At 38.1% G+C, this 18,017-nt stretch overlaps 1 protein-coding gene across 2 annotated transcripts in view; it reads right to left on the bottom strand.

The window, feature by feature from the left end:
* CCDC112 (coiled-coil domain containing 112) overlaps positions 1 to 9,379 on the bottom strand; it is a gene marked incomplete at both ends in the record, with an annotated part of 28,608 nt that extends 19,229 nt beyond the window's left edge. For both annotated transcript variants that reach the window (XM_080699041.1, XM_080699042.1), the window contains 2 exons: positions 129 to 250; positions 9,263 to 9,379. In XM_080699041.1, the coding sequence (XP_080555167.1) occupies positions 129 to 250; positions 9,263 to 9,379 (239 nt within the window). The remainder of the gene's footprint in view (positions 1 to 128; positions 251 to 9,262) is intronic.
* Positions 9,380 to 18,017: the final 8,638 nt, after the last annotated feature.

The following is an 18,017-nucleotide window of genomic DNA, read 5'->3' as shown; positions in this document are numbered from 1 at the left end:
AAAAATAGGTCTGGGAGTGTAGCCCGGAGGTAGAAGGGCTTCCAGGAACCCCAGTACCACCAAAAAAATAAATAAATTAAATAAATAAATAAATAAATTAGTAATGTTGATAATATTCTCATACTTACTGCTTTTTCAACTTTTCTGCTGTGCGTATGAATTCTGCTTTCTTAGTCCAACTAACTTTCTGTTTCCAGTTTTGAAGCTGAAAAGGACAAATTCCACCTGAAGTACTAAAACAGCCATCATTCTGCACAAAGAAAAAAAGTTATCATTAATAATAAAAGAGTAAGAGTTGAATGTGAAATATTTTTTTCAGAGATAAAGCATCAATGGTAGAGTTTCTTGATGAATAATTTTAGGGTCCATTTTTAAAAAATACACTTTGTAGGCACAGGTAGACACATCCTTAGTAAGAACCCCAAAATACAAGAAATTAAAATGATTAATAAGGGGGATCACAATTAAAGAACTTCTGTGCAGCAAAGAAAACCATCAAGAACCTAAATAGAGAGCCAATAGGATGGGAGATCTTTGCCAGCTACTTCTTTTAATAGAGGATTAATATATAGAATACACAAAGAATTTAAGAAACTTGCTGCTGAAAAAAACAATCTAATCAAAAAATGGGCAAATGAACTAAAAAGACATTAGCAAAATGGAATTCTACTCAGCAATAAAGAACAAAATTATGTCATTTGCAGGAAAAGGGATGGACCTAGAGAAAACATTGTTAAATGAAATTAGCTAGTCACAGAAAATAAAAGGTCATGTTTTCTCTTATATGTGGAAGCTAGGGAGTAAGGGCGATACAAGAGAGACTTCAGATAACGGAGGAGAAACCCCAGTGAAGCAAGGGAGGTGGTACAGGAGAGAGGAGAGGTAGAGGGAGGGAGAATTAACAAAGGAGTTACTTCCAGTGCCATTATGCACTTATGTGACAATAACAATGCCAATCTCAGTATCATATTTGGGAAAGGAGAGGGAGCCAGAGGGAGGGGATTTCACCAAGTGTTGTGTGTCATGTATATCACTATCACTTTGAATTACATTATGATGGGAGACTACAATGCACCACTAAAAGTATACGAATGTTAAAAATAAAAATATACTTTGTAAAAGAAGAAATTTCTACTATAAAATACTAAATTTAGTAAGAAATGTGTTCAGAGATTATTTACAAAAAAGATCTAATACATTTACCAGTCATTTGTCATGGATTGCACACTGTGGTGTGACAAGTGAAGCATAAGACACTAAGGAAATGATTATCTATACAAATATGGTCCCTGCCTTAAAATCTAGTGAAGAAAAACAGATTTGAAGAGAAGCTGTTAAATAAGTGATAAAAACAAACAAAAGCACTCTAAGCATTATAAGTGCGACTAAGAAAATAAATGGTGCTAAGATGGAGAAAATGGGCACAGACTTGTTTTTTCTACTAGAAGAGCCACAGCTGTATTTGAATGAAGTGACATTTAAGGAAGAATGGAGACAGCCTTGCCAAAACAGGAGCTAAGGATGTTGTAGGCCTAGATCAAATGTACAAAATTCCAAGGAGGCAGGAAAAGACCTTGGCTAGTTCAAGAAGCAATGTAACACGAGACTAGTAAAGCTGTGTGGTGGGGTTGGGGGTTGGCAGGAGATAAAAGCCAATAAGTAGCTACATGCACGACACCAGTTTTAGGTCACTTAGTGAGTTTTACTGAAGGGTTTTAAGCAAGGGAATGCCATGTTAAATTTAATTCCTTAAGATGATTGTTTTAGCTGTTTTTGGAGAAAAAACAGATGGGAAGTGTGGAGGTATGGTGAGGCACAACTGAAAACAGGAGGACCTCGAAGTAGATGTACCTTACACAGAAGTAGAAGTACCTTACACAGGTAAGGAGTCAATGTTTAGATCTACAATGTTTATCACCAATGTTGGTGATATAAATTAAAAGAAGAATGCTAAATATATTTTGGAGGTATAACCAAGTGAAGGTGCTAAGCAACAAGATGTGAGAGATGAATAAAAAAGGAAATAAAGCTTTATATTTCTAAGAATAAGAATAAAGAATTTAGAAAATATTTTAAAATTGAAATATAATCCATCCATAACATGTTACCTGTTTAAAAGTGTATAATTTAGTGGGTTTTAGTCTATTTGCAAAGTTGTGCAACCATCACCATGAATATGTACTTCACTCTCTTTTATGAATGAATAATATTGCTTTAAATGGTCCTACCACATTTTGTTTATCCACTGATGTCCATTAGCTGATGGACAACAGGGTTGTTTCCACTATTTGGCTATCCTCAAATCTATAATCCCTTTGGGATTACAGGCATGCGCCAACATGCTGAGCTGAGGTCCTGTTTCAAAATAAAAAGATAAAAGCGAAGGTGGAGCTCAGAGATAGAATGCCCCCAGGGTTCAATCCCTAGTACCAACCACAAAAGCAAGGGCTATTAGTGCCAGGTGGGTTCTCTGGGGATCCTGGAAAATAGTGGTAGGCTTTGAGGGCACAGTAGTACTTCCTCCACTAAAGCTCCTAAAATGGCAAGACCCAGTGTATGTCCTACAGCATTCATCATGGGGGGGCATCAGATCTGGCTGTTGGGGTACAACAGGGGATGAACCAACTGCAGTCAGTCAGGCTGTTGGTGGCTGAGATACTGGTGCTGGCCAGGTTGCAGCCCTAATCTGAAGGGCCCACCTGGATGGGGGGGGCCACATGCAAGTGTGGCTTTGGCTTCTACAGAACATTAGCACAGAAGCATAGAGGCTAAACATCTAGAAATGTGACACATGAAAAGCCCTGTGGCTTCTGACCTTCCTCATTTTAAAAACTAGGCCATATGTATTTTTATAATTGATTTAACTAATCAGAAAAAGCTCATCAGCCTGATTCAGTGAAGTCCCCTTTGCTTTAACTTGTAAAGAAAAGTAACCTGAAATAACCTCGTGTTAACCAACATACTTTTTTCTATTGTTATTTCTTGTTCCTGTGGTAAAAACATAACAACAACAAAACAACACTGTTTTGCCATGTCCTAGAGGAGCTCTCATTTTATTTTACAGAAGGGATACTGCCCCAATTGATGAATTGTATATAATGTCAATTAGATTTTTAGTTGTTATAATTTTTAACATATATTTTATACATAAGACATCAATATCTGATTTGCAAGTATTTCCCCCCATTTTCTGACTCTTCCCTTTTATTTGTGGTGCTTGGGATTGAACCTAGGACTGTGTGCATGTTATGCCTATACTTTACCACTAAGCTACACCCCCTCACTTCTTCACTTTCCTGATAAAGTCCTTTGAAGCACTAAAGTTTTTAATTTTTATGGAGTCCAATATATCGTACTTGAGTTTTAGTTGTTTGTGCTTCAGGTGTCATACAAAAGAAATCATCTGCTTATCAGAGGTCATAATGCAGCTGGACATGGTGATTCACACTTGTAATCTCGGTACTTGGGAGGCTGAGACAGGAGGATTCCAAGTTTGAGTACAGCCTCAGCAAGTAATGAGGCTATCATAAACTAAGTGAGACCCTGTTTAAAAATAAAAATAAAATAGGACTGGGGGTGTAGCTCAAAGGTAGAATGCCCCTGGGCTCAATCTCAAGTACCACACACACAAATAAAGGTCATAATATTCATGTTTTTATGTTTTCTACTAAGAGTTCTATTATTTCACATGGAGATCTCTAATCTATTTTGAGTTATCTTATCTCTAGATAAGATGTAAAGTAGAAACTCAAAGTTTGTATGAGGATTTCCAATTGTCTCAATACCATTTTTTTGGAAACCCTGTTTCCTTATTGTTTTGCACCTTTGCTAAAAATCAAATTACAAGCCCACAAAAGGAGGTTTATTTCTTGATTCTCACTCATCTCTGTGTCTATCTTTATTCTAGTACCTAGTAACCATACTATTCAGTGAGTGTAGGAGTGTGTGTGTGTGTGTGTGTGTGTGTGTGTGTGATACTGGGGATTGAATTGTGGGGCATTCTACCTTTGAACTATATCCCTAGCCATTTTTATATTTTGAAACAGGATCTTGTTAGGTTACCACATACTGGTCTCATTCCTGTGATCCTCCTGTCTCAGTCTTTTTTTTTTTTTTTTTTTTTTTTTTTTTTGCAGTACTGGGGATGGAACCCAGGAGCATTGCACCTCCAAGCTACACCCCCTGCCCTATTTTTTTTTTTAGTTGTCTCAGTCTTCTACTGGACTACAGGCATTTATCACCATGCCTGACTGGTGGTAACTAGATTTAAATTAAATTTTGATAAGATGTGTGAGCCCTCCATAATTTGTGCGTGTCTTTTCCTCCTCCTAAGCTTGTTTCAGCTATCTTGAATACTGCATTTTTCACATGAATTTTAGGAACTGCTTATAAATTTCAGCAAAAGAAAAAAAAGGCAGCTGAGATTTTTATGGATTGCACTCAATCCAGCCCTATTTTATTCTTTTATTTTGAAACAGGGCCTCATTAAGTTGCTGAGGCTGGCTGTGAACCTGTGACCTTCCTGTCTCAGCCTCCCAATTATTGGGATTATAAGCGTGTGCCACCTAGTCCCACTCATTACTGTTTTAGAATTTAAGTTTTACACTTCTTACTTCTTGTCTCACCATGTGACTGTTTTCTGCTTGTGACACATGATGCCATCAACCACCTTCTCACACAGCAGGGATTAGGGGCTCATGAGAACCTGAACAAGTGGGGCTGCTGGATCTTGGGCTTTCAGTCTCCAAAATTCTTAGCCAAATAAAAATGTTTTATTTATCAAGCATTTTGTTATGACAACAGAAAAGAGACTAATACAATACCCAGTGTTTCTGCTGTGTCAATCTTATTGAAGAGTCTTTATATGTAAGGAATTACTTTTTGGTATTTCAAGATTTTTCTATTTGTATCTTTTGAAAGTCACATTGTGTTCAGGGATGGATTTTTCTGAATTTATTCTACTTGTAGTTCACTAATCTCTTAACAATGTTTCATCATATTTGGGAAGTTTTTTTCTGACATAATTCAGGTTTCATTTCTTTCTATTCCTTTCTCTTTTTCCTCTCTTTCTGGAGTTCTTATTCTTCATGTATTAGTAAACTTAATGGCATCCTACAGTTTTCTTAAGCCTTTATTTTTCTTCATCATTTTCTTTCTGTTCTTTAGTCTGGATAATCTGAACAAAACTATCTTTAAGTTTTCTGATTCTTTATTTCTTCCAGCTAAACCTCTCTAGTCAAGTCTTCATTTAAATTCTTGTGTTTTGTAACCCTGAGATTCCTATTTCTTTTTTGTAATTTTTAATCTCTGTATAGATATTTTCTACTTTGTGAGATATCATTCTAATATTTTTTTGTTTTGTTTTTAGATCCTTAGTTATGGTTCTCCTTAGTTCTTTGAACATATTTAAAATAACTTACTTGAGTCATGGTGGTGCACACTTGTAGTCCCAGCTGCTCTTGTCTTGAGACAAGAGGATCACTTAAGCTCATGAGTTTTAAGACCAGCCTGGGCAACATGGCATTTCAGTAAAATAAAATAAAATAACTAAATATGAAAACCCTATAAAGTAACTGATTTCAAGTCTTTGTCTAGCACGTCCAATATTTAGTCTTCCTCTTTACTGCTTTTTTTTTCCCATGTGAAAATATACTTTCTTGATTTTTTGCACATCTCTCTTTTGGTTAAAAATTGGATTTAAAATGACATAATGTGGCAACTGTGAAAATGAGATTCTCAGTTTGTTTTGTTGTTGACATACCTGTTTGTTTAGTTACATTCTTGAACTATATTGTTAGGTGTGACAGTGAAATCTCTACTTAGTTAGCTTAGTTATTAGCCTTTACTCCTTAGATGCATTAAGTCAGTGTGTCTCCTAGCCTTTGCTACCTGTGGGTGAGGGGAGGTGTGTGCATAGTGGGGCATACCTTCAACACTCAGGCAATTTACAGCTTTCTCTTAGCCTCTACTTTCTGCCGGCACAAAGCTTCAAGGTCAAAGATGAGGACTTGGGATTTTCTTGGTATATCCTTATCACAAAACAGTTTACTATAATCTTATTTGGCTTAAACATCCCTTATTTATTCGCTTACAGTTCTAGAAGTCAAGTCTAAAATCAAGATGTGAACCTAAAGGACATTATGCTAAGTGACATAAACTAGGCACAGAAAGATGAATATTGCATGCTCTTATTTCTATGTAATATCTAAAAAAAAAAAAACCTGATCTCATACAGAGTAAAATAATAATAACCAGAGTGTGGAGGGAAGGGGAAAGAAGAGAATGAGGAGTTGCTGGTCAGAGTGCTAAATTTCAGATAGAGGATAAATAAATTTTGAGATCTAATGCATAGAAAGTTGACTATGATCAATAAAAATATGTATTTCAAAGTAACTGTGAGCAAATTTTCAAATGTCTCACCACAAAAAGTGATAAGCAAGATGATATGTTAGTTTTACTCATTCAGATTATATACATATATGGAGATAGCACACTGTCCCATTATGACTTGTTTATTAAAATCATAAAAAAAAACAATGTGTTGGTAGGGCTATATTCCTTCAGGTCAATAGAGGGAAGATTGCTAGAAACAAAACCGAAGATACATCCCTATGCTGGAACAAACCTAGCATCACCCTAGTGTAATGTGTAATGTTTTAGAGATACTTCAAAAAAGTCCTAATTCAACAACTAAAATGATCAAGAGAACAGTTGCTAGGAACAAAAGGGAAATGGCATTTAAGAGGATGGTAAAGAGATTTGTGGTCTTCAGTCCTGAAAAGTAATGGCTGAGAGAAGATATGAACAAATAATATGCAAATATTAAAAGCACAGGTAAGGTACATTATTATTTTCATAACAAGTGAGAAATTTATGACATTCCTCACCCTAAAAAGACTGTAGGAGCCAGGCATGATGGTGTACGCTTGTAATCCCAGGATTTGGGAGGCTGAGACAGGAGGATCGTGGTTTGAGGACAGGCTCATCTACTTAGTGAGGCCCTTGCAACTCAATGAAACTCTATTTCAAAATAATGAATAAAAAATAGGGCTAAGGGTGTAGCTCTGAGGTAGAATTCTCCTGGGTTCCATCCCCAGTGCCACAAACAAACATTGTAAGATAGAATACAATACAAAGCAGTTCTGAGCCAGATGTCGTGGCACACTCCTGTAATCCCAGTACTTGAGAGGCTGAGACAAGAGGATTGTGGGTTGAAGACCAACCTCAGCAACTTAGCAAGACTCTCAGCAATCTAGAGAGATCCTGTTTTAAAAAACAAATAAATACATAAATAAGGATGAAGATATGGCTTGGAGATAGAACATTCCTGGGTTCAATCCCCAGTACCACAAAAATAAATAAATAAATAAATAAATAAATAAAGTAGTTCTAAAATTTCAGAGATATTTACTCCACAATAATTTAAGGGACCTGTTATGGATTGAATTGTTCCCTCCCCAAACTAATAGGTTGAAATTCTAATCCCCAAAGTGACTATTTTTGGAGATAGGGCATTTTCAGAGGTAAATGGGGTTAAATAAAGTCATAAAAGTCCTAATCCGACAGGACTAGTGTCCTTTTAAGAGGAAGATAGCCAGGTATGGTGATGCATAATCCACATGGCTCAGTAGGCTAGGACAGAATTAGGTGACTGAAGCTTCAGATATCTTTTACTATAACTTCTAATACTATTAGACGTCATCAGGGAAAATCATCTCTTCCTAAGAAAACATTAGTTGGTTTCACTGTTAGTAGGAATGTTTGTTCATTTAATCACACAACAAATATTCATTACTGTAGAATTTGTGTGTATGTATAAGGGCACACAAAGATGAATAACTCATAAATTCCTCAAAAAAAATCATAACTAGTACATAGTAATTTTTTTAAGTTTACACATTTGAGGAATTCTATTTTATTCCTGCTGTGATTCTCAGCTTCAAGGCTCCGCCTTCCCTACTAAAATAGTGAGAAGGTTTATAAAGCAGGGCTTTTTCAATGTCAGTACTCTTGACATTTTAGACCAGAATATGCTGGCCTCGATTAGATGTTAGCTGCACCTAAACAATCTTTCCCTTCTGTGACAGTAAAAAAGTCTCCAGCCATTGCTAAACTGAAACAGCTAACACATGATTCTGATATAACCCCTGGGAAGGTGCCTATCACCTTTGAGAATTACTGTGGTGGTGCGATAAAAGAATGGAACAATAATAATATTAAGCAGATTGTAAGAAATAAATCAGGAAGCAAAACATGGCTATAAGAATTTAGGGAACAAATCACACTAGAGTAAGCAGAAAAGTTTTTGAAGAGAAAGTAATATAGCTAAACCACTGGGATCATACATTTTAAAGTCCCTACCTAAAAATAGTTGATAATATTATGTATTTTTACATATTTTATATTTTCTCCTGATGAACCTGGGCTAGAGTTAGAATCATAAAGAGAATTACAGAGGATGTATGAGAAAATGTGCCTGAGGTGGAATTTCCTGAACTGCACACCAGTGAATACACGGTATTCCTTTACAGGATGAAAAAGATGGAGCCCGTCCTTTGTTTGGGACAGCTTTCCTAGAGGTTTGAGATGATTCAAATATTTAGTTAGCGCCTACCATATCCTAGGCACTGCACAACAGACACACTTCTTGGCACTGAGAATACAATAGTGAATAAAACTCCCCCAAATTTCTGCCTTCAGTCAGCTTACATTCTCATGGAGGCGGAGGAAAGACAGCTAAACATAGGAATAAAATATGTGATACATCATATGGCAATAAGCCCTATGGGTAAAAACAAAACCAAGAAAGGGGGCTGGGTGTTGTGGGTATAATGCGACTCAATTTAGAGAGATCAAGAACAGTCTCACTGAGCTGACGGCCTCTCAAAAAAGATGTCAGGTCCTCGCTATGAAGAAGGGTCTTGGCCCATCTTAGGAGACACCTCATATTTTATTCTCTGTGTTCCTAGACATAACGCCGACAGCTCGGTAAGGCGCACATTATTTGTTAGTCTCGATTTTTACAGAAGGAACCGGGCGGCCGAGAAATATTCCTACCGCGAGACTAGAAAGCAGCAGGGCCAGGCTTGCAGCCAGGTCTGCCTCGACTCCAAAACTACCTGGAGGTAGCTCGGTAAAAGCTGTGAGACGCCGAGCCAACTAAGAGCAAGGCCTGAGGAGCCAGGCCCCAGCGAGAAAGCGGCGCAGCAGAGGATACCAGTCGCCGCCTGCAGCCCGCCGCGCCCTCGCCGCCTCCGTTTACCTGTTGCGGCGCCGGCGCCACTCCCACGCTGGGCCCAGGGGCCGCGCCCGCCCCCGCCACAGCCCCGGCTACTGCGGTGGCCGCCGCCGCCACCACGACCGTTGTCAGGGCGGCCATGTTTTCCACAAGATCTTTGGCGACCAGCCGGGCCTGGGCTTCGTGACAAACGACCCCCTTGTCTCCGTCTCCGCCGACCTCTCCCGGAGCAGCAGGGCCTGAGCGCAGGCGCGGCCTCGGCCTGGTGTGGGGCGTGGGGCGGGGCCTGATGGGCGGGACCTGGCGGGCGGGGCCTGGTGGACCTGGTGGGCGAGGCCGCGGGCTCCGGGCAGCGTAGGAGGTTGTGGAGTGTTTTCTGTGGGGTTGTGACTTGTGTAACTTTTTTCGATGCCGGTATCTTCTGTCCCCACCCAACCTCATACCTGCCAAGGAAATTCATTGTCTGACACGGTCTCTCTTAAACATTATTAGTGTCATGGCTAATACGTATTTTTTTCATAGGATAGAACTTCTTTCTAGTTTCCTACTCCAGTAAGCGCTGGTGAAACTGAGTCTAAATGAAAAGACATTGGCAGTGGTTTCTAACAATGAATTATTTTACATTTTCTGTTTTTGTTTGTTTTGGTGTTGAGGAACCTAGGGCATTCTACTTCCGAACTACACACCCAGATTTTATTTATTTATTTATTTATTTATTTATTTATTTTACGGTACTGGGGATGAAGCATAAGGGCATTCTACCTCTGAGCTACACCCCAGCCCTATTTTTTTATTCTTGATTTTGAAACAGGGTCTTGCTAAGTTGCAGTGCAAACCTATTTTCTTCCTGTCTTAGCCTCCCAAATATTAAGATTACTCACATGCTATAGATTTTCTAAGGATAAAGAAATGCCCCACAGAAGCAGACATCAGAGGTAAGGATGCTATAGCTGCAGTGCTTGGACTTGGCCAATGAAAAGAGAAATTTCAAACACTGGTTTTAGGGATCATTTCTATAGGGTGCGGCTTTTTTTTTTTTTTTTTTTTTAAGGCTGGTTGACTCCTTCAGGCAGAGTATCCTGTGGCAGCCCAGCTAGTTTATGTATGACTAAATTTTCCTGATTTAAATAAAACCATTCATTCATCCTACTTCCTACTATATGCAAGGTACTATTCTAGGCCTTGAGAATTCATTGTTGAATTAGATATGTAAGGTTTCTTCTCTTATAACTTTCAGTAAGTAATTTAAACAAATAAACAAATTGGGTATTTGTTGAGTAAATACCTTGTGCCAGCCCTGTTTTAAGTTCTTTGAGTGCACTTTCCCATTTAATCCTCAAAACCTGAGGGTGGAAATGCATCACGATCTCCATTTGGGGAATAAGGTGTAATGGACAAGGCTACAGAGGAAGGGGTTAGGATACAAACTTAGACACCTTGAGTCCTCAGAATCCTGGTAGGGACATTAAACAAGCAGTTGCATAAATGCTTCCAAATCCCAGGATGTGAATTTGGCCTTTATTTCCATGTAGAAGATATTTAAAATAAAATTGAAAGACAGTAGTAGGGAGGATGCAAACTGAAATGTAATAGTGTCTAGGACTCTGGAGTGTAGGTGACTACTGACAAGAGGAGGCAACTGAGAAGTCTGTGAGCAGAAAAGAAAACCACAAGTCTCTGAAAGAACATGTCTCAAGGAAGAGAGAATGATAAATTGTTTGATCTTCTATTGGGAGGCTGGATGACAAGAGAACAGATAAATGATGGCTGAGTTTGGCCACCCCTCCAAGAGCAGGGGCCTGTGGGTGGTGAGGACCAAAGCCTGGTCCAATGGGTTGAGAAAAGAGTAGAGACAAGGAGGTGTGTGTGTGAGAGAACTATTTTGATGGATTTAGGGGTATAGGTGATCAGAAAAATGAGGTGGTATCTAAGGTAGATAAAAATGAGGTATCTAAGGTAAATAACTACCTTAGATAAACCCACACCATCCCCCCTTTTTTTTTAAAGCAAGGTTTTGCTAAGTTGCTGAGGGACTCCATAGGTTGCTGAGGCTGTCCTCCAGCCAGTGATCCTCCTTTCTTAGCCTCCCAAGTACTGAGACTACAGGTGTGCACCAACATGCTCAGCTACCAAATCCCGCTGAAAGGCAATATGTATGGAATTCCCTCCACAAGCAAAAGATTTGGTCTTTGATAGGGGAACAGACTCTTCCTGACCCCAGGGGTTGGAGGAACAGAGAGTTCTGTGCACATGAGTTGTAGCACAAGGGGGTTGGTAGACTTAGAGGTAAAAGATGGCTATCTCCAAATCTACCAATGTGAAGTAGGAAAAAGTAAGTCACTTGGGGTAGTAAGAAGATCATATCTCTCATTTATATATTTACCTTTTCACCAAAATGAGGCTGTTGCTCTAACACTGTCCAAATTTCCACAATTGCTAGTCCAGAATAATCTTGCAGCTCTAGGGAAATATAAATTAATTGAGTGGTCATTGTGAGGAACAATATGGGACTGGATACTGTAAGGGAGAACAGGAAAAACCACCAAGATGGCCAGTGAGATTAAACTCTTTCATGACTTATTACTATGGAAAATTCCAAAAATTAATATCATACAAAGAAAGTCAGAGAAGGCCTTTGTGGCAAGTGGAATAGGTAGCTGCCTGTGTCCTCAGCAACAAAGACTATATATATATGAATATTCTGCTTTTCTTTCCAACCCATACTTTAGAGTGGTGAAGCCACATAGTAGGTTTATTTTTAATTAACAAAAACAACATAGAAAAATTCTCTTACTCTACATAATTTACAATATATGTGACAAAAACAAAACATCAATACAATTTTATTTATTCTCATTTCTCTATTTTTTTTTTCGGAACTGGGGATGGAATTCAGGGGCATTCTACCTCCAAATTACAACCCCAGCCCTACTTTATAGTCTTTTTATTTTTGGAACAGGGTCTCAGTGAATTGCACAGGGCCTTGTTAAGTAGCAGAGGCTGTCTGTGAACTACAATCCTCTTGTCTTGGCCTCCCGAATGGTTCTCCTATTTTTTTTTTTTTGGTATAGTTTTTTAAATTTTTTTATTTTTATGTGGATCATGTTGAAAATGGCATACATTTACACAGTGCTTTGTGCCTTCCCTTCTCATTTCCCCTTACCTCCTTTGTCAATGAGTATTTTTATTGTGTAGCTTCCTTGTTTGCATTTTGTACCAATTTCAATTTAACATGACAGGTTTATCTTTCCCCAACTTTTTATATTTGCTTTATTACACTGAAAATCCTGAAATAGCAACATATTTGTTACCTTTATCGTTCAAAACCATGCAGTTTCAAATTTCAAGTTTAATATTACCATTAAGTGAATCTACTGAGTGAAGCTTCTGATCCTTTTGCAGTTATTTTTCCTTAGGATCCTTCCTGCATAGGATGTGCATTCAGAGTTGTGTTCAAAAATTCTTTAACATCAGCTTTTTCTCTATGTAACTATGGATCCAATTGGACAAATAATTCAATTATTTTGGTTATGTTCAATTCCATGTTTCCTCTTTTTTGTTGTTCTTTTGTTTGATTTACTTTTTTTAATGTGTAGTACTAGAAATTGAACTCTGAGGTAGTCTACCTCTGAGCTACACCCCCAACAATGTTTTAATTTTTTTTTTAACTTTGAAACAGTGTTACTTAGTTACTGAGGGGGCTCCCTAAATTGCTGAGGCTTGTCTCCAACCTGTTATCATCCGAGCCTCCCAAAAACTGGGATTTACAGGCATGTGCCATTTTGCCCAGCTTTGATTTACTTTTTAAAAATATATAAAACAGCTGGGTGTGGTGGCCCATGCCTATAATTCCAGTACTTGGGAGACTGAGAGAAGAGCACAGGTTCAAGGACAGCCTCAGCAAGTAGTGAGACTCTCATTAACCTAGTGAGACCCTTTTTCCAAATAAGAAATAATATGGGGCTGGGGTCATAGCTTGAAGGTAGAATGCCTATGAGTTCAATCCCTAGTAGATGTGTGTGTGTGTGTGTGTGTGTGTGTGTGTGTGTGTAATGTGAAGTCGAAACTATGTGACAAGATGTTTAAAGAAGTTTTGCTCCCAACATGCCCTCTTTACACCATTTCAGTCAATTCTCTGAGTAACTGGGTTTTTTAAAATAAATTTTTATTGGTGCATTGTAGTCATACATCTCAATGGGCTAAAAAAACGTGTGGAGATATACATGCACACATCATCCAATCACCCCCTATCCAATCTCTAACCCCTTCCCTCTCCCTCCCTCTTACCCATGCTTGGCTTCCTGATTGACTTTGATATATTTAAGTACATCATGTGCTTTAAAGAATTTCCCTTATCCTTCCTCCTACCCCCTCAGATATGTCACCTTAATTGCTCCTCTATAGGGTCCCTTCTTCATCTAGAGTTCCTCCTGTTACCCATTTCTCATCTGATTTATTATTTTGTGTGACATTTCACTGTAAATGCCATAATTTTGTTCTCCCTTATGGCTGGGCAAAATTCCATTGTGTACATATCCCATAGTTTTGAAATCCACTCATCCGTTGAAGAACATCTTGGCTGATTCCACAGTTTGGCAGTGATGAACTGTGTAACTATGAACATGGTTGTTCCTGTATTAGTTTGGTATTTTGGTTTTCATTCTTTTTGGTAGATACCCAGAGGTGGTATTGCTGGATCATATGGTAAATTTGTTTTCCTTCTTATAAGAATCTTCTATACTGACCTCCAAAGTGGTTGCACCAACTTGCAATTCCACCAACACTGTATTAGAGCTTCTATTTCTCCACTTATTCCCACTTACTGAAAACCTGAAAGCCAGAAGATGAGTAACTTTGACAGGATGATCCACTCACAACTTATTTTTTTTTTTTTTTGGTACTGGGGATGGAACCCTTCTACCTCTGGGCTACACTCCCAGACCTATTTTATATTTTATTTGGAAACAGGGTCTCTTAAGCCAGCGGGGCTGGCTTCAAACCTGCATGATCCTCCTGTCTCCACCTCTCAAGCGTGGTGATTACAAGTGTGTGCCACCATGCCTGGCACAACCAATTCTTTTTTAAATGGAAGTCACTTGGATCTGGAAATCTGCTGAGAGATTAGGTGAAGGAGCAGCAGCTTCTATTGCTTCCTGGCCACACAGCTAAAGAAACCTGCTAGCCCTTTGCTGTGAAACAGGCCCCAGTTCCAGGTCTGCTGTGCAGTAGGCTCCAGGCCTGGCCTCACTGGCTCCAGAACCAGCCTCACCCCACAGCAGGCTCTGGAGCCAGCCCACTGGTTCCAGACCCTGCCTCGCCACATGGCAGGCTCCGGGCCTGGCCTCCCTGGCTTCAGAGCCAGCCACACATCACAGCAGGCTCTGGTTCCTGTGACTGTGGGCATGATGTTTACAGAAGCTCTCCTATTTTAGTAGGAGAAAACAGCACATATCATTTTCAGAATCTGAGAGCCCACTTCCCTAGCAGCAGTGGATTTTATCTCCCCACTGAAAGCAAAGGCTCACAGCCTTACGGTGGAGAATGAGATCTGCTGCTCCAAGCACACTCTGACCCCCAGCGCAGCCCAGAGGAGCACAGCGGCCATGAGCTGAGGTCTCCTGGGACACCTGGTGCAATCAGTCCAGCATCACTCAGTTAGCTCTTCCCCAATACCCATTCCTTCTCCCCTCCCTTCTTCTCATGTTTGGCTTAGTGATTGATTGACCTTGATATGTTTGTGAATGTACATTATGTACATTATGGAATTTCCCTCTTCCTCCCTTCCATTGCTCTCAGTTGGGTTGCCTTATTTGCTCATATATAATTTATCCTTCTTTGTCTAGAGTTCTCCTATAACCCATTTCCTCCCTAGCTTCCAAATATTAGGGAGAGCATCCGATTTCTTATTTTTTGTGGCTGACTAATCTCACTTAGCATAATGTTCTCCACTTCTCTTCACTTCCCTGTAAATGACATAATTTTGTTATTCTCTACAGCTGAGTAAAATTCCATTGTGTACATATCACATGGTTTTATAATCTGTTCATCTGTTGATGAACATCTTGACTGGTTCCATAGTTTGGTGATTGTGAATTGTGCAGCTATAAACATAGATACACATGCATTGGTTTGGTAGTTTCGTTTCCATTCTTTTTGGTACATATCCAGAAGTGGTATTGCTAGATGATATGGTAAGTTCATTTCCATTCTTCTGAGGATCCTCCATACTGTTTTCCAAAGTGTTTGCACTAATTTTCAATTCCACCAACAAAGTATTAGAGCTCCCTCTTCTCCACATTCTTGCCAGCATTTGTTATTGTTTGAATGATTGTCATTCTAGTTGAAGTTAGATAAAATCTCAGAGTACTTTTGATTTGCATCTCTCTGATAGTTAAGGATGTTGAGCATTTTTTCATACATTTTTTGCCCATTTGAAATTCTTTTGTGAAGTGTCTATTTAGTTCACTTGTCCATTTTTTGACTGGGTTCTTTGTTTTCCAAAGGCTTATAGGACTGATCAACAAATTTAGCAAAATGTCTGGATACAAAATCAATCTTAAAAAAATCAGAAGATTTTCTGTATGACAACTATAAACCACTGAAATAGAAATTCAGAAAACACTTCCATTCAGGATATCCCACAAAAAAATAAATACTTAGGAATAAATGTAACCAAGGAGGTAAAAACCTCTACAAAGAAAATTGTAAAATATTGAGAAAAGAAATTGAAGAAGACCTTAGAATATGGAAAGATCTTCCATGTTCTTGGATAGGCAGAATAAATAACATCAAAGTGGTCATTATTCCAAAACTGATCTACAGAATCAATGCAATACCCATTAAATTTTCAAGGTCATTCCTCACAGACATTGAAAAAATTGGTTCTTAAATTCATTTGGACAACAACAAAAGCAGCAGCAACAACACCTAGAATAGCCAAAGTAGTTCTAAGCAACAAAAACCATGCAAGAGAAATATATCTTCTGTGGGACTGACAGCTCAAAGGATAACTGCAAATGCAAACTATTTAGCTTTCTATTGGAACTGCACCATATTCCACTCCCACTAAAAACGTGCAAGTGTGCCTGTTTTGCCTCAAGCACAATACTTTCGTACTGTGTTTTGGGATTTTTGACAATTTAGGTAGGTGAAAATAGTATCCCCAGTAACTTTAGTATGCCTTTCTCTTATTATTAGTGCAGGCAGCCTTTTTAATAAGTTTAAGATCGTCTGATTTCTTTCTATCTGAACAATTTACATCTTTTACCCATTGACATTTAATAATTTTCTTTTAGGTTTTTAAGAGTTCTTTATCAATTAGGAGTTTGTGATATAAACTGCAAATATTTTTTCCAAATTTTTAATCTGTATTGTTACTTTTGCCCTTTTTTGCCTTTGAAAAATTCTTATTTTTATATAATCACATTTGTCAATTTTTATTATTGCCTTTGATCTTTCTGGATTTGTAATCATCCCCAGAAAGGCTTTTCTTACTCTCAGTTTGCAATGAGTTACATTCTTGTTCTCTCCTATGGTTTCACCTTTTGCATTTAATTCAGATATATATCTAGATTATTTGGATTTCATTCTGGTATCCAGTATATTGGGTATACATTCAATTTTACTTTTACCTAAATGGTTACATTTATTAAAGAGTGTATTTTCACTAGTGATTTTTAGTGTCATTTAAATTGTCAGAAATGATTAGTCTATTTTTGAATTTTCTATTCTATCATTCTGTATATCTATGTATTATTGGATAGACATTTTAAAAAACTATAGGGACTTCATAGATACTAGTTCCTCTTTTTGTTTATTGCAGGGTTTTAATAGCTTTCTTGCTTGATCATTTTTCATAAAGAATATTAATCTATAATCTACTTTACAATAAAAAGTAGACATTTTTATTGGATTTAATTTTATTTATTAACTTGGAAAACAACATATGTATAAGGTCTTTCATGAGCAAGATATAGACCTACTTTTACATTTTTAAAAAGTAAATTTTTCAACTTTATTTTTAAATTTTGAAATCTTTTTTATTTATTTTTATTTTTCATTTTATTTGTATGGCACTGGGGATGGAACCCAAGGACATTCTATCTTTAAGTTATATCCTAAACCCTATTTTCTTTTCTTTATTTGGAAACAGGATCTCACCAAGTTGCAAAGGACCTCAGTAAGTAGCTGAGGCTGTCCACGAACCCTGATCCTCCTGTCTCAAGTTTCCCAAATGCTGGTATTACAAGCATGTGCCACCACACCTGGCTCGAAATCTTTTTTTTTTTTTTCTTTGTGGTACTGGGAGTGGAACCCAGGGGCTTTCTACCTTCGGACTATACTCCCAGACCTGTTTTATATTTTATTTGGAAACAGGGTCTCACTAAGTTGCTGAGAGTCTCACTAAGTAGCTGAGGCTGGCTTCGAACCTGTGTGATTCTTCTGTCTCAGCCTCCCAAGCGCGGGGATTACAACTGTGCGCCCCACCATGCCTAGCTGAAATCTTTTTTATTACGACCGTAAGTGGGATTTTCCTTTCTTTTTTTTTATATATCTCCTAGAGGCTATTTTTTAAAATTGAAAACAATTTATATTAGTTGAAGTTCTCTAGAATATCAGAATTCAAAGGATATGTATCCTGTGAATAAAAATAAATTTATCTGATTAGCTTACCCTCAGAAGTAGCTGCCTGCACCTTGAGAACTGAGGAAGAACCAAGCTTTCTTTTTCACCATTTCCTCTTTCTTTCACCTTTTATTACATCCAGATCCCTAGCCTA

The sequence above is a fragment of the Muscardinus avellanarius genome, assembly GCF_963383645.1.
Source record: "Muscardinus avellanarius genome assembly, chromosome: 7".
In the NCBI taxonomy this organism is placed as follows: domain Eukaryota; kingdom Metazoa; phylum Chordata; class Mammalia; order Rodentia; family Gliridae; genus Muscardinus; species Muscardinus avellanarius.
Note: the sequence above shows the minus strand (reverse complement) of the source record. Positions and strands in the feature narration are given on the sequence as shown.